Source organism: Amphiura filiformis, chromosome 12, assembly GCF_039555335.1.
Source record: "Amphiura filiformis chromosome 12, Afil_fr2py, whole genome shotgun sequence".
Taxonomy (NCBI): Eukaryota; Metazoa; Echinodermata; class Ophiuroidea; order Amphilepidida; family Amphiuridae; genus Amphiura; species Amphiura filiformis.
This window is the reverse complement of record NC_092639.1, coordinates 14036382-14060673: the sequence shown is the minus strand read 5'-3', so window position 1 is coordinate 14060673 and position 24292 is coordinate 14036382. Positions and strand designations below refer to the sequence as shown.

At 36.4% G+C, this 24292-nt stretch overlaps 1 protein-coding gene across 1 annotated transcript in view; it reads right to left on the bottom strand.

Annotated features, from left to right (window-relative positions):
• The window catches only part of LOC140166647 (sodium-coupled monocarboxylate transporter 1-like), a 45065-nt gene extending 21127 nt beyond the window's left edge, over positions 1–23938 (bottom strand). Inside the window, exon 1 of the mRNA XM_072190146.1 lies at positions 23594–23938. Coding sequence (XP_072046247.1) covers positions 23594–23938 — 345 coding nt within the window. The remainder of the gene's footprint in view (positions 1–23593) is intronic.
• Between the last annotated feature and the right edge of the window lie 354 nt (positions 23939–24292).

Below are 24292 nucleotides of genomic sequence, written 5' to 3'. Positions count from 1 at the left end.
AAAGCTCTTTTATCCGGATTTTTTCGCATATATGGACATGACCTGACCTCCATTTAATATTTATCGAAGAAAGAAAAAATTCGAGTGGGTCTAATTTTTTGTTACGTATTGGGCTCTATACATTCTTTATGCGTTACACGGTCGGTAAAGCTCTTTTATCCGGATTTTTCGCATATATGGACATGACCTGACCTCCAGTTAATATTTATCGAACAAAGAAGAAAATTCGAGTGGGTCTAATTGTTTGTTACGTATTGGGCTCTTTATGCGTTACACGGTCGGTAAAGCTCTTTTATCCGGATTTTTTGCATATATGGACATGACCTGACCTCCAGTTAATATTTATCGAAGAAAGAAAAAAAAAATTCGAGTAGGTTTAATTTTTTTGTTACGTATTGGGCTCCATACATTTTATGTGTTTTGGAGGTTACACTGTCGGAAAAGCTCTTTTATCCGGATTTTTCGCATATATGGAAATGACTTGACCTCCGGTTAATATTTATCGAAGAAAGAAAACAATTCGAGTCTGTCTAATTTTTTGTTACGTATTGGGCTCTGTATATTTTTTATGCGTTTTTGAGGTAACACTGTCGGAAAAATTCTTTTATCGGGATTTTTCGCATATATGGACATGACCTGACCTCCAGTTAATATTTATCGAAGAAAGAAAAAAAAAATCGAGTGGGTCTAATTTTTTGCTACGTATTGGGCTCTCTATATTTTTATGCGTTTTTGAGGTAACACTGTCGGAAAAGCTCTTTTATCCGGATTTTTTCGCATATATGGAAATGACTTGACCTCCGGTTAATATGTATCGAAGAAAGAAAACAATTCGAGTGGGTCTAATTTTTTTTTACGTATTGGGCTCCATACATTTTTATGTGTTTTGGAGGTTACACTGTCGGAAAAGCTCTTTTATCCGGATTTTTTCGCATATATGGAAATGACTTGACCTCCGGTTAATATTTATCGAAGAAAGAAAACAATTCGAGTCTGTCTAATTTTTTTGTTACGTATTGGGCTCTGTATATTTTTTATGCGTTTTTGAGGTAACACTGTCGGAAAAACTCTTTTATCGGAATTTTTCGCATATATGGACATGACCTGACCTCCAGTTAATATTTATCGAAGAAAGAAAAAAAATCGAGTGGGTCTAATTTTTTGCTACGTATTGGGCTCTCTATATTTTTATGCGTTTTTGAGGTAACACTGTCGGAAGAACTCTTTTATCCGGATTTTTTCGCATATAAGGACATGACCTGACCTCCAGTTAATATTTATCGAAGAAAGAAAAAAAATCGAGCGGGTCTAATTTTTTGTTACGTTATGCGTTTTGGAGGTTACACTGTCGGAAAAGCTCTTTTATCCGGATTTTTTCTCATATATGGACATGACTTGACATCCGGTTAATATTTATCGAAGAAAGAAAAAAATTCGAGTGGGTCTAATTTTTTGTTACGTATTGGGATCTATACATTTTTTATGCGTTTTGGAGGTTACACTGTCGGAAAAGCTCTTGTGTCCTGATTTTTTCTCATATATGGACATGACTTGACCTCCAGTTAATATTTATCGAAGAAAGAAAAAAATTCGAGTGGGTCTAATTTTTCGTTACGTATTGGGCTCTCTACATTGTAATGCGTTTTGGAGGTTACATTGTCGGAAAAGCTCTTATTCGGAATTTTTTCGCATATATGGACATGACCTGACCACCAGTTATTATATATCGAAGAAAGAAAAAAATTCGAGTGGGTCTAATTTTTTGTTACGTATTGGGCTCTGTATATTTTTTATTCGTTTTGGAGGTTACACTGTCGGAAAAGCTCTTTTTTTTGGATTTTTTCGCATATATGGAAATGACTTGACCTCCGGTTAATATTTATCGAAGAAAGAAAACAATTCGAGTGGGTCTAATTTTTTGTTACGTATTGGGCTCTATACATTTTTATGTGTTTTGGAGGTTACACTGTCGGTAAAGCTCTTTTATCCGGATTTTTTCGCATATATGGACATGAGCTGACCTCCAGTTAATATTTATCGAAGAAAGAAAAAAATTCGAGTGGGTCTAATTTTTTGTTATGTATTGGGCTCTATACATTTTTTATGTGTTTGGGAGGTTACACTGTCGGTAAAGCTCTTTTATCCGGATTTTTTTCGCATATATGGACATGAGCTGACCTCCAGTTAATATTTATCGGAGAAAGAAAAAAAATTCGAGTGGGTCTCATTTTTTGTTACGTATTGTGCTCTTTAAATTTTTTTATGCGTTTTGGAGGTTACACTGTCGGAAAAGCTCTTTTATCCGGATTTTTTCGCATATATGGACATGACCTGACCTCCATTTAATATTTATCGAAGAAAGAAAAAAAAATTCGAGTGGGTCTAATTTTTTGTTACGTATTGGGCTCTATACATTCTTTATGCGTTACACGGTCGGTAAAGCTCTTTTATCCGGATTTTTCGCATATATGGACATGACCTGACCTCCAGTTAATATTTATCGAACAAAGAAGAAAATTCGAGTGGGTCTAATTGTTTGTTACGTATTGGGCTCTTTATGCGTTACACGGTCGGTAAAGCTCTTTTATCCGGATTTTTTGCATATATGGACATGACCTGACCTCCAGTTAATATTTATCGAAGAAAGAAAAAAATTCGAGTAGGTTTAATTTTTTGTTACGTATTGGGCTCCATACATTTTTATGTGTTTTGGAGGTTACACTGTCGGAAAAGCTCTTTTATCCGGATTTTTTCGCATATATGGAAATGACTTGACCTCCGGTTAATATTTATCGAAGAAAGAAAACAATTCGAGTCTGTCTAATTTTTTTGTTACGTATTGGGCTCTGTATATTTTTTATGCGTTTTTGAGGTAACACTGTCGGAAAAATTCTTTTATCGGGATTTTTCGCATATATGGACATGACCTGACCTCCAGTTAATATTTATCGAAGAAAGAAAAAAAATCGAGTGGGTCTAATTTTTTGCTACGTATTGGGCTCTCTATATTTTTATGCGTTTTTGAGGTAACACTGTCGGAAAAGCTCTTTTATCCGGATTTTTTCGCATATATGGAAATGACTTGACCTCCGGTTAATATGTATCGAAGAAAGAAAACAATTCGAGTGGGTCTAATTTTTTGTTACGTATTGGGCTCCATACATTTTTATGTGTTTTGGAGGTTACACTGTCGGAAAAGCTCTTTTATCCGGATTTTTTCGCATATATGGAAATGACTTGACCTCCGGTTAATATTTATCGAAGAAAGAAAACAATTCGAGTCTGTCTAATTTTTTTGTTACGTATTGGGCTCTGTATATTTTTTATGCGTTTTGAGGTAACACTGTCGGAAAAACTCTTTTATCGGAATTTTTCGCATATATGGACATGACCTGACCTCCAGTTAATATTTATCGAAGAAAGAAAAAAAAAATCGAGTGGGTCTAATTTTTTGCTACGTATTGGGCTCTCTATATTTTTATGCGTTTTTGAGGTAACACTGTCGGAAGAACTCTTTTATCCGGATTTTTTCGCATATAAGGACATGACCTGACCTCCAGTTAATATTTATCGAAGAAAGAAAAAAAAATCGAGCGGGTCTAATTTTTTGTTACGTTATGCGTTTTGGAGGTTACACTGTCGGAAAAGCTCTTTTATCCGGATTTTTTCTCATATATGGACATGACTTGACATCCGGTTAATATTTATCGAAGAAAGAAAAAATTCGAGTGGGTCTAATTTTTTGTTACGTATTGGGATCTATACATTTTTTATGCGTTTTGGAGGTTACACTGTCGGAAAAGCTCTTGTGTCCTGATTTTTTCTCATATATGGACATGACTTGACCTCCAGTTAATATTTATCGAAGAAAGAAAAAAATTCGAGTGGGTCTAATTTTTCGTTACGTATTGGGCTATCTACATTGTAATGCGTTTTGGAGGTTACATTGTCGGAAAAGCTCTTATTCGGAATTTTTTCGCATATATGGACATGACCTGACCACCAGTTATTATATATCGAAGAAAGAAAAAAATTCGAGTGGGTCTAATTTTTTGTTACGTATTGGGCTCTGTATATTTTTTATTCGTTTTGGAGGTTACACTGTCGGAAAAGCTCTTTTATCCGGATTTGTTCGCATATATGGACATGACTTGACCTCCGGTTAATATTTATTGAAGAAAGAAAAAAATTCGAGTGGGTCTAAATTTTTGTTACGTATTGGGCTCTATACATTTTTTATTCGTTTTGGAGGTTACTCTGTAGGAAAAGCTCTTTTATCCGGATTTTTTTGCATATATGGACATGACTTGACCTCCAGTTAATATTTATCGAAGAAAAAAAAAATTCGAGTGGTTCTAATTTTTTGTTACGTATTGGGCAGTATACTTTTTTAATGCGTTTTAGAGGTTACACAGTTGGAAAAGCTCTTTTATCGGGATTTTTTCGCATATATGGACATGACATGACCTCCAGTTAATATTTATCGAAGAAAGAAAAAAATTCGAGTGGGTCTATTTTTTGTTACGTATTGGGCTCTTTACATTTTTATGCGTTTTGGAGGTTACACTGTCGGAAAAGTTCTTTTATCCGGATTTTTTTCGCAAGGAGTTACTTGATTTGATCTCTAATTAATATTTATTTATTGAAGAAACAGGAAGTACCGACTATTTCTTTTAAAGGCGCATATTGGAATGTCATCTTTCCCTGGGTAAGATCTGACACCAGGCCAGCCCATGGCCCGAGGGTAACATGAGTATGTTTGTTTTACCTTGAAGGCAAGGATAGTCTTGCAAATATGGGCTAACTTTCCCCTAGGCCATAGGAGTACAAGTTCACAGATTTTGTTATGTTATGCGTTTGGAGGTTTGCATGTCAAAAAATGGGGTTTATAGGATTTGTTGGTTTCATGGTTCGACTTCATTTGATATCCCATTAATATTAATCATAGACAAAAATTATTCCATTTGTAGGTGTTAATGTAAAAAAATTTATTCTGATATTTTTTAGCGGCGAAGCCAGCTGAAGCAATACCCGTGTAACAAATCGCTTGTTAAAACCATAGTGTAGTTATGTCCACGACAAATTCACCGTGACCTTTCCAACCATAAACCCGCTTAGTGAAGATTAAACCGAGATATGCAGTACTAAACTATTATAGTAATCGATTGTCCAATGCAAATTTATTACCACGTGATAATATAAATCCAAGACCGCTACGGTCGACTAATCCAATCGATAATGACGCTATTGACATGTACGGGCGGAGCTCCACTGACCGAGTTTTGGGGTATTTTGCAATGGTTTGCTGTCATTTACTCATCAAGGTGGTCCCCGTTATTATAAGGACTATGCTAATGATTTAAAGATTGACATGTAGAGAATAAACCATACTTGATTGACAGAAAGTACTAAGTTTGTACCTATTACGGTTTCGTGACACCCCTCTTCCAAATGCGACCAAGCCAGGGCGGTCCGGTGAAGCAAAATGTGCATTGGAATAACATGGGAGTTTAGATATAGATGGTAGGATTTCTTTCTCATACAGATGTATGGTCCCTCGTTATTGAAGCATGTACCGGGTCGAAAATTCAGAAATTTTGAAAAGAATAAGTAATTGAAACATAGAGCAAGTACTAAATCATAGCTTTTATACTTTTTGATATATGACGCTAACTAGTTCATCTCCTATATCTACAACACAGCGCTACCAGTAGGGGTCAATTGCCTATTGTGATTGCCCCTGTGTTGTGTACATACATGTAGGCAACAATAACTGCACGATGCGCCGAACAAACTTTGAGATGAGTGTTGTGTGAGATGTGTTCAGTCCCACACAGAGTGTCCTGGGCTGTCGCACAATCTTGGTTCGGTTCCGTCTTTGGATAATGGAATGATACATAACCTATGAACAAAAAGTTCTGTAACCCCATTAACCCGCCCCAGTTTCAAATTCCGCTTCTAAAATAGGCCTACTCCGTGCCAAAAATCCATTCTTCTTTCTCCACAAATCAATGTCAATGATTACACACACTGTCGGATCATGCGGCGATCTTTTGTGCGTAATTATAGAGGGCCAGGGGATTTACTTTATTTGAAAAAATCAAACAGCCCTAGAAATACAAATTGTAGTGTAATGATTGACAGACACTATTATTTCTTTTAATGAAAACAAATTGTAATCGAAAACCCAGTAACCAGTAACCAAACATTGAACTGATTAATAATGTTACATAGTCTTCATTACCAGTCATTATCCACGGATCCGAGTGTAGAAGGGTCTAAGAGAAAGCCGGTGGACTGTGATGAAACGTGGGAATAAATTGCATAGAAGAACGAATAAAAGGAGAGAAAACGTAGAGATATAGGCCTAAACAAAGAAAGAACGTGATGGTTAACGTATAAAGAAGAGGGGAAGGAGAAAAGAGAAAACGGAGAGAGACAGGGCGGCCGTAAACAAAATGGACTCTGGTCGGACATAATGACCCCACCCCCTTTAGAAGAAAATGACAGCCCCGTGAGACCACCGCTTCCGAAATTTTATCGGCGCTTGATTCAATTTCGGACTGTATTTTGTGAAAATTTGGGTATAATATTTAGGCCTACATTGTTGACAAATATGAAAAGCACATGAGGCCAATTTAGTGTTTAGCGTACAGTCCTTTTAGAAAACAGGACATTGACATGGCCCAAAATGGGGTTAATTTTAAGTCTAAAATAAACCAAAAGGAAAAAATTGCAAACTGTATTTTTTTCACATTTCTGTCGACTGAGCAGGAGAGGGGAACTTGCCACTCTGCCCCAGGGCGATACTCCATTGGTGCTGATTTAGGGTGTGGTGCGGAGGGTAATCGGACACGCACGTATTTTTTCAATCTTGCTAAATTATTACTTCAGTGTCTATTTCGTGTAATTGATCTTTTCGGTGAACCCATAAGCCTTTGCGATTACACCTGATATGTCGTCATTTGACTTCAGTACGCGTCAGGCCGATCCGAACATCGTTTAGCAAACATCGTTACTGCGATATTGTATATAAGTCGACGTGACGTCAAGTAACGACATCTCAGGTGTACTCGCAAAGGCTTATGGGATTTACCGAAAAGAATTGGATGTTGGGATATGTTTTTAAACATAAGATACATTTTTATAACTGGTATTGTTGATGTTTGGTAACACATTTGATGTTGTTTCAGTTATAATATGCTAGCATATTAGGCCAAAAAGACTAAATTGTTATCTTGCCCTCCCAAGCCTAAAATCTGGTGGTACAGCCGGCCGGATTGTTTTAACCAACTCAACCATTTGATACCTACTATTTCACAGTAACATGAGTGAAGAGAGGCAAATGCATAATATCGGCTGTATTTTCTACCTGATGTTGAATATTTTATTGAAGTAAATAATATCAAGGCCCTTCACAATTAACTCTTAGTTTAATTATTTGTTTTTTTTAAATTTTTTAAACCCAAAATAAACCGGGCCCATAATTATTTTCGCGATTTTGACCCGGCCGCGGATGGCAACACAACAACTTTTTTTTTACCTAATCATAACACTTGTATATCGATCTAATCTCCTAATAGGAATGCACATATTATTTTCATTTAAATGTTTACGACTTTTTATCGTTTCCGGCATATGAAATCTTACTTTCGTTATGAGTTCACCTACAAAAATATGGAAAATGTATAAAAAACAGTGTAGGTAACATTTAGATGTACAATTATGCTAAGCTTGAGGAAGCTATCATTTTATACAGGACAGAAGTTATAAGAGTGGAGGTAGAACTTTTGAATGGCCCTCGTATATCAAGGAGGTTCAACGCCCCTGGGAAAATGCCACAATGAAATAAAATATGAAATATAATCTTCAGTAGATATCAATGACTTCACATAACAATCTGCTATCATTTGATAGCACTGTCTTTACATAACCATCAGCTATCTTCAGTAGATAGCAATTACTTCACATAGCCATCAGCAACCTCAGTAAATAAATATGACTTTACATAGCCATCAGCATATATATCAATAGATAACAATGACTTTATATGACCATTTCTAGATTGGCAAATACTGTATCAAGTTGACAATTGATATAGGGCCGTAGCCCTCACCCTAACCTTTAACCCTAACCCTAAGCCCTATAACTGTAAATCTTAACCCAAGTCCCAAACCAAAACCCTAACCACAAGCAGCGCCCTTACCTTTACGCTCTGAAAACCTTAACCCAACCCGAATATCCTAAACCCTAAACCATTACCCTAAGTCCAAACCCTAAACCCTAACCATAACTAATTCGGTGGGTTGGGATTGTATTTAGCAGTTCAGCATATAGGGTGCGAAATGTCAGGTAGGCGAAGTGTCCTGTTTCCCTTTAGTAGATACGTGGTGTGTGAGCACTATATTCAGCAGTTCAGCATGTAGGGGGTGAAATGGTAGGGATGCGAAATGTCCTGTTTCCCTTTAGTAGGTGAGAATAACTTCACAGAGCCATCAGCTAACCCCGGTATATAGCATTAACTTTACATAGCCATTAGCTATCTTCAGCAGATAGTAAAGACTTCACATAGCCATCCGCTAATATCAGTAGGTAGCACTGACATCACATATATCCATTAGCTATCTTCAGTAGATAGAAATGACTTCACATAGTCATCAGCTATCTTTAGTAGATATTAATGAATTCACATAGCCATCAGCTAACCTCAGTAGATAACAATGACCTCACAGAGCAACCAGCTATCTTTAGTAGATAGCAATGACTTCATAATAGCCATCGGCTTTCTTTAGTAGCTGGCAATTACTCCATATTAGACATCAACTATCTTCAGTAGATAATAATAACTTCAAATAACAATGACTTCATAGAGCCATATCTTGAATAATTAGCAATAACTTCACATAGCCATCAGCTAACCTCAGTAGATAGCAATGACATCACATAGCCATCAGCTATCTTTAGTAGATAGCTTCACACAGTAATCAGCTATCTTCACCAGATATAGCAATGACTTCACAGAGCTATCAGCTATCTTCGGTAATGAAATGAATTGACACAGCCATCAGGTAACCTCTGTAGATAGCAAAGACTTCGCAGAACAAGCAGCTATTTTTAGTAGTTTGAAATGACTTCTCAGGGCAATCGGCTATCTTCAGTAGATAACAATGACTTCATAGAGCCAGCAGCTATCGTGAATAGATAGCAATAACTTCACATAGCCATCTAGCAAAGTAAACAGGGGCGTCGTTAGACCAATCGCATTGGGGGGGTATACGGCATATTTTGCCGACGGAAATATTTTGGTCTGTCTAATACAATTGTGTATTATTGTAGATCCCAAATTTATTTTTTCGCCAGGCCGCTCAAGAATCTAAAAGGTGGGTGTGTGTGTGTGTGTGTGTGTGTGTGTGTGTGTGTGTGTGTGTGGGGGGGGGGGGGGGTGATAATCAAAAATTTTCCTCAATATTTTTTTTTCATTATTAACTACTTTTACAATAACAATATTGTATAACAACAACTTCCGCACATTGGCTTTTGTAATCTGCCGACAATCCTATATGTTTTGCCGACAACCGTCCCTTTTACCGACAACATTAAGAATTGGAGGAGGGGTGTCTCACCCCATATAATACCACCCCACCCCCACCCCCTTCTAGCGGCAGCCCGCATAATTACGTCACCGCAATCAAAAAGGAATGACTGGGCACCATACTAGCATATATTCATTCCTTCCTAGTTTCCGGCATGTTTTTTGTCCTTTTGGGGCGTCCTCTTTCATGATATATCTTTTAATTTTCTCTGTTTAATGATGAACGTAACGTTTATACTAACAAAACCATATATAGTTTATTGGTAAATGACCGATTTTATTTGGAACAGAAATCGCATGTGCTCAAAATGGTTTGTGGCCGAATTGGCGTGGGACCGAATTGTTTTGGGTGCAAATCTACCTGGCCCTCAGGACGGGTATGGTCGAGGACTCAGGGAAGGTAATATGGATTCTGCTTAAGGGGGTATAATACCATGATTTTGATCAGTATCCCTCTTCTTTTTTGTTGCAAATTTATGAAGTACATAATTTATTCTCTTTAAGTAGAGTACATGAATAGAATACATTAAATTCTTTGTTATACTATCTATAGAAAACTTATTCAGCAATGCATGCTAAATAACACTGAATAAATTAAATAAAATGTTCCACAATGGATGCATAGTCAATTTAATACTATTTACCTTCTATAATGTGTTGTTAGGAAAAGAGATTTAAAAAGGCTATATGTCATCATAGGTCAGGTTATAGGTCACTTGGTTCAGGTCAAATTTAGGCATCCATTTTGAAAACTTGTGGTAGTCTGTGATATCATAATGAGGCATCAATTTTGATATTTTGTCTTTTACTGGATATAATATTGAAAAGGTGTGAGGTGGATATACTAAAATACCTTGGGATGTAAATGGTGAGTACAATTTAGATTGCCTAGTTGAGATGGATTGGACACATACATATAAAATAGTTACCAAAATCACAAAAGTGAAGCTTACGAAAAACTACCTAATATGGTGGTATAGGTGACAAGAAATACAATTTTTTTCAACATTGCTGTAGTGTGGTTGTGGTAACCTGTTACCTATGGCTTAATTAAGTTTCAGTGAAATAATGTCGCAAGTTAAAAAGTATAGCTCAAAATTGAAAATAGAAGCATTTTAACCAGTTTGTTTTTTGATAGGTGTGGAGCACCAAGTTCATGAAGTCATAAAAGAAATCAGGAACCGCTTATTCCCATTTTACATATCAACATTATTTCCCTATTAATGTGTTAGCAACACATATCCAAAATTTTAACGAAATCCGATGATAGTAAGCTTTCCAAAATGAAGTGAATTTAAAACACCAGTGATGTACTACCTTTTGGCTTCTACCTTTAAAAGCATGTAAGTTATATTGATACCGATGCCACCAATAGAACGAGAAGATTTACCCCTTCATTTTGCATACCACTTTGTCCAATTGTTTTTCTCATTTCTTCACAAAATGCAAAAAAAAATGCAATGGGTGTAGTACCCCCTTTAAAACCTTTTTTGCAAATTTGTTGTATGTTTACATATGTGCCAAACTTTCAGACAAATTTGGTGTGATTGCAGGACAACATAATAGAAAATCTATGATTTTCACACATTTCAGATTTTTGCAGTATTTAGGGAGCGGTCATTATTTAATTACTCCAGCAAGGGGGGGATGGAGGATTTCCATATTTTTTCTCGATTTTTTACGTTCCCCCTTTCAGGTTCCCCCACCAATCAGGTAAAAAATATTGATGTTCTCCTCTCCTAACTAAAAACAAGTCCTTGGTCTTTTTTGTTTTTGATTTGTTTTTATCGAATGCTTTCGGTTGACACTTGTACTGGTTCTCACATTATCCAGTCAGAATGTTACAGCACTAAAATCATAGCTTTACTTTTTACAGTTAACAAGTCACTGTACACCTGATCATGTGATGCCGCGATGTAGGCCTACAAAAGTATAAAAACAAGTTGGAAATTATTATGGAGGGGAATGACGTTTCTTGCTTCCCTTTGAACATGAAATTGCTGCAAGAATATCATGGGCGTGCCCAAAGACATCGACAGGGGGTCCAGGGGACTCAATGCTAGGCCTCTGTCGGGTCCAGAGCCTCAGTGGAAAGCCCCTTCCCCGGAAAATTGACATTCTGCTGTGATTTAGAAAACTAATAATGGTTAAAGGCATATGGCCGATAAAGTTAGGCGCACCAGGTGCATAACAGGAGGCCAGGGGGGGTGACGGAAGCAATAAAAAGGGGTCAGCGGATATGCATGGGGGTAGTAACTTCAAATTTTTTGTGTTCATTCAAGACATTTGATTTTTTTTGGGTTTTTGCAGCTTTGTCCCAAAAATGTAATTTATACATGGTAAATGTTTGCAAAATGGAAAGTATATCAAGTTGCGATGGATATTTGGATCAAAAGTCAATACAAACATTTTTCTGAGACCTCTGGTTTCTGACCTATGAACTCTTGAAATTAAAAGTAGGCACTAATGCGTGTTTTAGTGATGGAACCTCTTTTATAATCTTGAGCAGTTTCTTGCATTACAAAAGTTTGTATTAAACTTTATATTATTGATATACAAGCTTTAAGTTTAAGCTATAAGGAGCATTCAAAGTGAAGGCAGTTTCCATGGCAACGGCCATATATAATCATTTTAAAGCAAATTCTCCCAGTAAAATTGAGCACATTTCTCAGTAAAATAACAAATGGGGGTAAATGGGGCCACGATCTAGAGAAGGGGCAAGTTTTGAGATTAAAAAATTAAAAAAGAAAGAATACAACCCTCTTAAGAATGTAAGCATTAAAATAACACCTTTTCTGGCCCACCAGGATAATAATTTATAATTTTTTCATAATTTCCCAATAGGATTTGCACACACGTTTAAATAACTTGATATCATATTATACAGGGTGAGTCAAAAAAAGTGCAATAGAGAAAAGAATCCATTTTTATTTAAGAACCGATTTGAACCTTTTAGGTTTAAAAACATTTTATAAATGATATATCCATTAGTGACCTTGTGTGAAAAAACCAAGGAATTAGCATTTACCGTTTTGTTTTTATGACACATTTTATAGCAATACCCAAGTTTAATGTTTGTCCAAGAAACATCTAAAATTTGAATGTCAGCCCACTCTGTGTAAGGTAGATTTGGAACAACTGCTATTTTCTTAACCTCATTGGCATTGAAATAAAATGGAGCACCCAAATTGTTATTGTCCTTGGTCTTGCTTAAGGAAAATAAACATTATTTGCTGTTATTTTCATTTTACCTTTACTTTAAAGATGTTTATTCTCTATCAAAAACATTCACATTTGTAGGCGGATTTTTTCAAATGTCGAAATGAAATGCGCGCAAAGTGAAGTGGGGTGAATTATGAAATATCCAGTAAGTTGGACATATTGGGATTAAAAAAAACTGGAATTGGAGTCGAGTGAGGTATGAAGTTTGTTTGAACAGAAAAAAGAAATTAAAATAACGCAAAAATCAACCTTATTTAAGTTAAAGTCAGTTTCAGAGCTGGTGCCTTTATCGTGCATTGTGTGCTCTCATTCAAAATACATGGTACCTCGTGGACAAATAATGAAATTGGGTATCATAGCAAAAGGACTCATAAAAAGTAAACGATAGATGTGATTGACTTTATTTTTTCACAACAGGTGACTATTGAGTGTGGCATTTATAGAAACTTTCAATAATTGTAAAGTTCAACGTGGTTCTTACATAAATATCGATTCTTTGCTCTATTGCACTTTTTTTGACTCACCCTGTATCAGTGACATTAACAAATATCGTATATTGGACATATTTTTCGTATAATTACGATATTCGCCCATTGGCTTACTGAACAGAGCTAGATAATTATTATCTTGTGTAATAAAAATCGACGATCGAATATAACTTTTTCGCAAGGTACCGATACCAATATGAATATCCGATTCATAATAAATTGTAAGTATGGGATAATACTGGACACTTCACCCCGCACACTTTCAACACGTATATTTCCACGCGGCCCGCACACTTTCATCCCAGCACACTCTCATCCCGTACGCATTCGCCCTCTAAATAACAAGCTATTCTATGTTCAAAATGGGAAGAATGGGCCGGTCGGTCCAGTCGATTTTTTCTTAAACTTCAGATTTTAAAAATCCAAACAAGTATTAAATACTGGTTCATCCATTAGGGACATTGTCAATTTTTACTACTGGATATTTGTTAGATTATCAATTAAGACTAGTCTTTCAAAAAAATTTAAATTAAAAAAAAAACATTTAGTTTCTATATCTGTACAAATTTTAAAATAAATCCTAACTCGATTTTTTTTTTTTTTTTTGATAAATGTTTGAGGTCAAGACTAAATGCGAAAAAATCCTGAAAAAAAGAACTTTTTCGACTGTGTCGGAGCCAAAACGCATAACGTAACAATTAGACCCTCTCCACTTTTTTTTTCTTTCTTCGATAGGTATTAACCGTAAGTCAGGTCAACTCCATTTATGCAAAAAATCCGGATTGAAGAACTTTTCTGAGAGTGTCGGAGTCAAAACGTATAACGTAACAAAACAATTAGACCCCCTTGAATTTTTTTCTTTCTTCGATAAATATTAACCGGAGGTGAGGTCATGTCCATATATGCGAAAAAAATCCGGATAAAAGAGCTTTTCCGACAGTGTAACCTCCAAAACGCATACAAAATGTATAGAGCCTAATACGTTACAAAAAATTAGACCCACTCGAATTTTTTTCTTTCTTTGATAAAAATTAACATGTCCATATATGCGAAAAATCCGGATAAAAGAGCTTTACCGACCGAGTAACGCATAAAGAATGTATAGAGCCCAGTACGTAACAAAAAATTAGACCCACTCGAATTTTTTTCTTTCTTCGATAAATATTAAATGGAGGTCAGGTCATGTCCATATATGCGAACAAATCCGGATAAAAGAGCTTTTCCGACATTGTAACCTCCAAAACGCATAAAAAATGTAAAGAGCCCAATACGTAACAAAAATTTAGACCCACTCGAATTTTTTTTTCTTTCTTCGATAAATATTAACTGGAGGTCAGCTCATGTCCATATATGCGAAAAAATCCGGATAAAAGAGCTTTACCGACAGTGTAACCTCCAAAACACATAAAAAATGTATAGAGCCCAATACGTAACAAAAAATTAGACCCACTCGAATTGTTTTCTTTCTTCGATAAATATTAACCGGAGGTCAAGTCATTTCCTTATATGCGAACAAATCCGGATAAAAGAGCTTTTCCGACAGTGTAACCTCCAAAACACATAAAAAATGTATGGAGCCCAATACGTAACAAAAGATTAGACCCACTCGAATTGTTTTCTTTCTTCGATAAATATTAACCGGAGGTCAAATCATTTCCATATATGCGAAAAAATCCGGATAAAAGAGCTTTTCCGACAGTGTAACCTCCAAAACGCATAAAAAATGTAAAGAGCCCAATACGTAACAAAAAATTAGACCCACTCGAATTTTTTTCTTTCTTCGATAAATATTAACTGGAGGTCAAGTCATGTCCATATATGCGAAAAAATCCGGATAAAAGAGCTTTTCCGACAGTGTAACCTCCAAAACGCATAAAAATGTATAGAGCCCAATACGTAACAAAAAATTAGACCCACTCGAATTTTTTTCTTTCTTCGATAAATATTAACTGGAGGTCAGGTCATGTCCATATATGCGAAAAAATCCGGATAAAAGAGCTTTACCGACCGTGTAACGCATAAAGAATGTATAGAGCCCAATACGTAAGAAAAAATTAGACCCACTCGAATTTTTTTCTTTCTTCGATAAATATTAAATGGAGGTCAGGCCATGTCCATATATGCGAAAAAATCCGGATAAAAGAGCTTTTCCGACAGTGTAAACTCCAAAACGCATAAAAAATGTATAGAGCCCAATACGTAACAAAAAATTAGACCCACTCGAATTTGTTTCTTTCTTCGATAAATAATAACTGGAGGTCAGCTCATGTCCATATATGTGAAAAAATCCGGATAAAAGAGCTTTACCGACAGTGTAACCTCCAAAACACATAAGAAATGTATAGAGCCCAATACGTAACAAAAAATTAGACCCACTCGAATTGTTTTCTTTCTTCGATAAATATTAACCGGAGGTCAAGTCATTTCCATATATGCGAAAGAATCCGGATAAAAGACATTTTCCGACAGTGTAACCTCCAAAACACATAAAAAATGTATGGAGCCCAATACGTAACAAAAAATTAGACCCACTCGAATTGTTTTCTTTCTTCGATAAATATTAACCGGAGGTCAAGTCATTTCCATATATGCGAAAGAATCCGGATAAAAGACATTTTCCGACAGTGTAACCTCCAAAACACATAAAAAAATGTATAGAGCCCAATACGTAACAAAAAATTAGACCCACTCGAATTGTTTTCTTTGTTCGATAAATATTAACTGGAGGTCAGGTCGTGTCCATATATGCGAAAAAATCCGGATAAAAGAGCTTTTCCGACAGTGTAACCTCCAAAACACATAAAAAATGTAAAGAGCCCAATACGTAACAAAAAATTTGACCCACTCGAATTTTTTCTTTCTTCGATAAATATTAAATGGAGGTCAGGTCATGTCCATATATGCGAAAAAATCCGGATAAAAGAGCTTTTCCGACAGTGTAACCTCCAAAACGCATAAAAAATGTAAAGAGCCCAATACGTAACAAAAAATTAGACCCACTCGAATTTTGTTCTTTCTTCGATAAATATTAACTGGAGGTCAGCTCATGTCCATATATGCGAAAAAATCAGGATAAAAGAGCTTTTCCGACAGTGTAACCTCCAAAACACATAAAAAATGTATAGAGCCCAATACGTAACAAAAAATTAGACCCACTCGAATTGTTTTCTTTCTTCGATAAATATTAACCGGAGGTCAAGTCATTTCCTTATATGCGAAAAAATCCGGATAAAAGAGCTTTTCCGACAGTGTAACCTCCAAAACACATAAAAATGTAAAGAGCCCAATACGTTACAAAAAATTAGACCCACTCGAATTTTTTTCTTTGTTCAATAAATATTAACTGGAGGTCAGGTCATGTCCATATATGCAAAAAATCCGGATAAAAGAGCTTTACCGACCGTGTAACGCATAAAGAATGTATAGAGCCCAATACGTAACAAAAAAATTAGACCCACTCGAATTTTTTCTTTCTTCGATAAATATTAACTGGAGGTCAGCTCATGTCCATATATGCGAAAAAATCCGGATAAAAGAGGTTTACCGACAGTGTAACCTCCAAAACACATAAAAAATGTATAGAGCCCAATAGGGGAACGTGGGGTAATGCCGGACTATGGGGAATCCCGGACACGTCGATTGCAGCTAAACGGAGAAGGGTGGCACTATTATACTACCTTAGGGTATTAGCTACCTCAAGGTGTACCTCACGTGTACTACTATCAGCGCTTTGGGTCTCGTCTTTCTTTGTGAAAATTACGAAAAAACAGAAATTGTCATTTTTGACTTTTTATCTGAACAGTGATTTATTAGCTGGGTGACAGTTAAAGCGACAAGGGACACAGATTAAGTATGGCTGAAAATTATGGTTGATACTTGATTGTTAACTGGATGTATGAATTCTGGTATCTTAAAAATGGATTAGTAGAACAAGCACTGAAAAAATAAATCGAGACCGTGAGGGGTAATCCCGGACACACATGCGTCTCTATACAGATGGGGTAATGCCGGACACTTGTTATTTCGAAAATATAGACAACAACAACAGCCCCCATAGTTGCATGCTTGAGGTAACAGAAGTACCTAATACATTCAGGGGATTATCATCCAACTCCACTTTCCCTCTTAGCAACAATCATGTGTCCGGGATTACCCCGTGTCTGGCATTACCCCATCATTTTTTTTCCATTTTGTTTATTAATTATAACTTATTAACTATAGATGTTGAGTTATTAAAAACTGGTTACTAATTAGAACATTACTCCTACTTTGCATTGATATGATTTTCACTGATGAACTTTATTTAATCTTGTACCTGTGTAGCCTTAACGAAAGGTGCCCGGGATTACCCCACTTTCCCCTACGTAACAAAAAATTAGACCCACTCGATTTGTTTTCTTTCTTCGATAAATATTAACCGGAGGTCAAGTCATTTCCATATATGCGAAAAAATCCGGATAAAAGAGCTTTTCCGACAGTGTAACCTCCAAAACACATAAAAAATGTATGGAGCCCAATACGTAACAAAAAATTAGACCCACTCGAATTGTTTTCTTTCTTCGATAAATATTAACCGGAGGTAAAGTCATTTCCATATATGCGAAAAAAATCCGGATAAAAGAGCTTTTCCGACAGTGTAACCTCCAAAACACATAAAAAATGTAAAGAGCCCAATACGTAACAAAAAAATTAGACCCACTCGAATTTTTTTTTTTTTTTTGTTCGATAAATATTAACTGGAGGTCAGGTCGTGTCTATATATGCGAAAAATCCGGATAAAATAGCTTTACCGACCGTGTAACGCATAAAGAATGTATAGAGCCCAATACGTAACAAAAAATTAGACCCACTCGAATTTTTTTCTTTCTTCGATAAATATTAAATGGAGGTCAGGTCATGTCCATATATGCAAAAAATCCGGATAAAAGAGCTTTACCGACAGTGTAACCTCCAAAACACATAAGAAATGTATAGAGCCCAATACGTAACAAAAATCTAGACCCACTCGAATTGTTTTCTTTCTTCGATAAATATTAACCGGAGGTCAAGTCATGTCCATATATGCGAAAAAATCCGGATAAAAGAGCTTTTCCGACAGTGTAACCTCCAAAACGCATAAAAAATGTATAGAGCCCAATACGTAACAAAAAAAATCCAGCTGAAAAACGCTGACAAATATTTTGTTCTAAAAATACTCAAAATGACTCTAGAAAGAGTCACAAATGACTCAAAATGAGTTACTGGGTCAATATAAAGTAATTCTATAACAAAAACACGCACTAATAACCATAATTTGCTTTAAAAATAACCAGAGCCCAATACGTAACAAGAAAAATTCTATGTCTAAAGAAAAAACACTGTCAAATATTTTTCTAGAAGACTCAAAATGACTCAAAATGAGTTACTGAGTCAATATAAAGTAATTCTATAACAAAAACATGCACCTAATAACCATAATCAGCTTTGTTCTAGAATTATTCAAAATGACTCAAAATGAGTTACCGGGTCAATATAAAGTAAGTTTATAGCAAACAAAAAATGCAACTAATCACCACAATAACCAGAGACCAATACCTAACAATAAATTTCTAAGTCTAGAGGAAAAACACTGTCAAATTTTTTTTTTCTAGAAAGACTCAAAATGACTCAAAAGGATTTACTGAGTCAATATAAAGTAATTCTATAACAAAAACATGCACCTGAAACCCATAATTTGCTTTAAAAATAACCAGAGCCCAATACGTAACAAAAAAATTCTAAGTCTAGAGAAAAAACACTGTCAAAAATTTTTTCTAGAAAGAATCAAAATGACTCAAAAGGATTTACTGAGTCAATATAAAGTAATTCTATAACAAAAACATGCACCTAAAACCCATAATTTGCTTTAAAAATAACCAGTGCCCAATACGTAACAAAAAAAATCTAAGTCTAGAGAAAAAACACTGTCAAATTTTTTTTCTAGAAAGACTCAAAATGACTCAAAAGGATTTAATGAGTCAATATAAAGTAATTCTATAACAAAAACATGCATTTAATCATGATAATGTCCTTTTAAAATAACCAGAGGCCAATATGTAACAAATAAATTCCAAGTCTAGAGATAAAACACTGTCAAATATTTTGTTCTAGAAAGACTCAAAATGAGTTACTGGGTCAATATAAAGTACTTCTATAAAAACACATGCACATAATATCCATAATTTGCTTGAAAAACAACCGGAGCCCAATACGTAACAAAAAAAAGTATAGGGCCCAATACGTAACAAAAACCACTACAGAGGGAGGGAGTATGAATAAAGTAATTTTAATCAAATTTTAGTTTTGTTACGTATTGGGCGGGATGAATTATTTTTTGCCACTTTTTGTTCTAGGTAGAAGAGGTTGAGCCCAATACGTATCAAATTGATACGTACTGGGATTTTGTTACGTATTGGGCTCTTACAGGCGACTACGATAAAAATATTGGACCTGCCTGTCGTCTATCATAGGTAGAGGATAGGCAAAATAAAAATTCCTATCGTTTATTCTCATTCTTAGTCAGTTAAATATTATTTTAATAACTGTAAACAATTTTAGTTACCGTCATAAAAACTCCCCTCATTATAAAATGAACGAAACTTGTTTACAACTTCACGTATTCTGCTGCGCGTACTGCTAGCGCGTTCGCGTATTCCGCACTAGTCTACGCATCCAGCGCGATACATACGCGCACCTCTACACGCGTGTTACGCATTATCAAGACGCATGAGGACGTGGGGTCGTCTACGGCCTGATAGACGGCACCCGAAATCATGCGAATGTCCAATCAGAAATGTGTCTACGAACTAGACCACTCCCACTGACTAAGACTTTATCATGGTAAATACTGTTCTCTTAGTCACTTCAGACATGTTAAAAGACAAACAAATATTGCTCACTTATACATGTTATATGTTAATGAACGCGTATTACTTGTTGGAGAAGATATTAGGCAAAATAATGCACGCGCGCTGATGTTGATACGTCTAATGTATTCATATTTCATATTCATATTCATATTTTATTATCAAAAGATGACCCGAAGGTCAAATTACATGATACATTTACAAAGATAAAAACAACAAACATTCAAAAATATTTTTTTAAAGAATAACATCTATAAAACACATAAAATGGTATAAAATTTCATTTACAGAAACTAATATTGCACTTTTAAAATAGTATCATTAAATATTAATAAATAAAAAGAAAAGGAAAGAAACACATTGCAAAATACACTTCAGAAAAGGGGGGTGATTGCACGGCCACTGTGCATGCAGGATACAATAAGCACATGAATAAAAAGAAAAATTACACATTACTTGTTTAGCAGGTCCACAAAGTATGGTATGTGACTATTTTGGAAGCGAGAGGTTCTGAACCGTATTTGGGTGAATTTATGCGCATTGCGAAGGTTGCGACCATGAGCCCTTTGTCTAGATGGAGGAAGAAGATCTTTGGTACGGTCTGAGTCGGCAAACCATTGAGAACTTTGAACTCAGAGAGTGACTGATTGTAGCAAACACATTGCATACGGTTGCTGACAAAGTCACACAATCAGGGAACGATGGATCTGCGGACTCCTAAGTGGATAAATTTCTCAATGAGGATGTTATGGTTTATCATATCGAACGCTTTGGAGAAGTCCGTCAGAACCACCGTTCCCACGTTGTTGACCCTGTCAGCACCTTGATGAAGAGTGTGGAGGAGGTTGATCAAGTAGTAGGAAGTCGAGATACCCTTGATGTTACCAAACTGTTGGGGGTCAATTTTGTCTTCAATGTCTTCCAAAATCCACTTCACAACAAATTCTTCACCTATTTTTGACAAAACATCGGTCAAGGAGACAGGTCTAAGTTTATCGACCTTGGGAGGTTTTGTTTTGGGGATCAGGACAACGATGGCTTTTTTCCACTGTGTGGGGACCACTCCCTCATGATAAGAACAATTCAAAATGTCAGTTACAGGGATACTTAATTCGTATGCGAATTCCTTGATCAACCTTGGGGAAACCCCATCTGGGCCACATGCTTTACTGGCTTTAACTTTACTGAGTTCAGCATACACATCCCATGGGTAGAGCAATGGAGGAGAATCAATGGACGGTATTAGTAGGTTTCAAGATTGAAAAGATCCAAAGGTGTCATATGGGAGGAGACCTGCACAAACTGATCATTGATTTTATTCGCAGTGGCAACATGATCATCATTGTCCACCCCTGGGACAGGTATGCTGACTTCAGATTTTGTATTTCCCGTCATGGTCTTGATTTGCTGATGCCACTTCCGTGGATTGGTAGCCTGCAGATTACGAACCCTGTTAGCATAATAGAATTGCTTAGCCCTCTTAATTTCACGTTGTACCTTGTTACACAGCTTCTTGTACACCTCATTGTTACCTGTTGAAAAGGCAAGCTGTCTTTTTTTGACAAGTTTTTTGATTTTATCAGACATCCAGGGCTTATTATTATTATTATGAACCTTTACTGTGGTTAGAGGGAAGAATGACTCTACAGCACCATGGAGAGACTCATAGAGAGCATCAGCTTTTTGCTGAGTGTTGCTGGCGTTAAGGACATTGGTCCAGTCTTTGTGCTGGATCCAGTTACCAAATTCTCTGATTTGGTGCTCTTTCATGGAGCGATATGTCCTTTTGACATTGGAATGTTTGGCAACATGCTCTAAAGGTTTCCACATGATACTTATATGGTCACTCCTCCCAAGAGCAGATGAGGGAATGGGCTCATTAGAATGAGCGCCAATGTTAGTTAGTACAAGGTCAAGAGTGGCTTGACCACGGGTGGTAAACTTGATCAATTGTTTCAAATTACAGTTATAAAGAATGTTGTTGATTTGCATTCTATTAAAGTAACCCATGATTACAAAGCCTACATCAGGATACTTGGTATGAAGTAAGTCAATTGATTCAAGTAAATGAAGCCTGAGAAGTTCTTGATTTGGTGAGTCGCGCGGAATGTAAACTGCACAAACTACAATGACGGAGACGTCTCTTGGTAGTCGCTTTGGCTGCAGTTGTACCCATACACATTCCAATTCATCAGGCACTGACACCTCGGAAAGTTCTCTGGCTGGGATCTGTGAATTTACATAAATAGCAACCCCTCCTCCTCTTGAGTGAGTACGGGAATTTGAAAAAAGTTCGTATCCATCAATATTGCACATAAAATCAGGATAGTGAGGGCGCAACCAGGTTTCTGTAACGACGCCTACATCAATAGACTCTTGTTACAAGAGCAATTCAAATTCGTCGAATTTGTTCATAAGCGATTGTGCATTTGTGAGCACAAAAGATGGAGCGTCATTATGGGGGCACTTAGTACTGGTGGCGACAGGTGTATCACACTTTACTTTGCAAAGGTTGTTGTAATTGACTCCTCTTCCAGAATCAACAACAGTAACTGGTGAGTCTCTGGCAGATTCAACTACTTGAATCTTTCTTGGTACATTTTTACCACGACGACAACCGCGTTTATTTCGTTTACGGTATGTATTAATTTCATCAAGTTTAATCTTTAAGTCATTGTCAATAAAGTTACTGGGGCTGGCGTTCAAGCTTTTCAAAAAGTCAGGAGAGTAAATTATTCTTTGGCTCGAACTTCTGGTGTCCAACAGGTGCATTGTGACCGTTTCACACAGGGCTGACATTCAAAGTCAATGAAACACAAATCAACGGAGTTCCTTGCGGAAGCAACACTTAATGTCAGCCTTTAGTAATACATAGACTTGTACAGGGAAGCTTACGCTGACTTGTTGTAGAATCGTGAAGTGTAAACACATCAAATGGGAGCAAATAAAGTCAATCTCAGGATAGCGAGAGTTCATTATAGGATGACAAAAGAACGTTGACAGTACTTACTCCATCAAAATTGATCACAACGTAGATAAAAGTGTACAAACGAAGGATAAATAATAGCACGACAATAAAAACACGTCTGGATGCAAGCTGAATAGCGCCCCCATAATGCATGCGCACCGAAAGGGGAGTGCATTAGACGCATCAACATCAGCTATCATTGAATTCCATGTACAGCTCTGTTCCCTAGTAAAAGTGGCACAATTGTGATTTTACCCTTTCGTTGCTAAATAAACATATCTCGAAATTGGAACAAGCAAATTGAACAAAACAAACGGCATGTGAGAGCTAAGACTCCGCCCGTGACGTTGATGTAAGCATCATGTCACAACGGTATTTTCCAATTGCCAAAGAGGGCGCTGTTCACTTGCACAATTTTTTTGAGACAGGCTGTACGTACCTCATTGGCGCTCGTCATTTCAAAGCGAAAAAATATAGGCATGGTGAACCGTGCCACAAACAGCCCAGCGAAAACAAATGTCAATGCAGACCACCAATGCATGGTGCCATAATTGTACATTTCTGCTGGTGTTCCCAAAAATGTTATTGCAGAAATGAAGCTTGCTACCAACGACATGGCAACCGGTATAGGGTTCATGTTTCTGTCTGCCAGTAAGAATTCCTTATTAGTTTTTTGTTTTCCTCCGGCAAAGGCATGGTAAATTCCTATTAAGACGGAGACAACTAATATGCAACCGACGACAACATAGTCTACAGTCCCGAAAGTTCCTACAGGATCCGACATGGTGTTCTGATGCGAATTCATGTTGCAAATTCATTTAATACAATTGGTAAATACCCAATTGTGCAATTAGTTATTTGGCTGGGCAACCATAAAAATACATTACTATTGTACGTTGAACTTTGAATATACACTTATTAAAGGGGTAATGTCCAAGTTTATTTACCGTAGTTTTTTATCAATCGGTAAACAATTTTGGTCTTTACAGGCAGATTGTCAGCGAGTGATCCTTCATATGGAAAGGTTCATATACAAAAACGATTCTCTTATAAACCATCATGCGCACAGTTTCCACCTCGATACACTTAAGCACGCATTTTCGTCCAAGAGCTCTCACGCAAGCAGTGAATTGTCTCC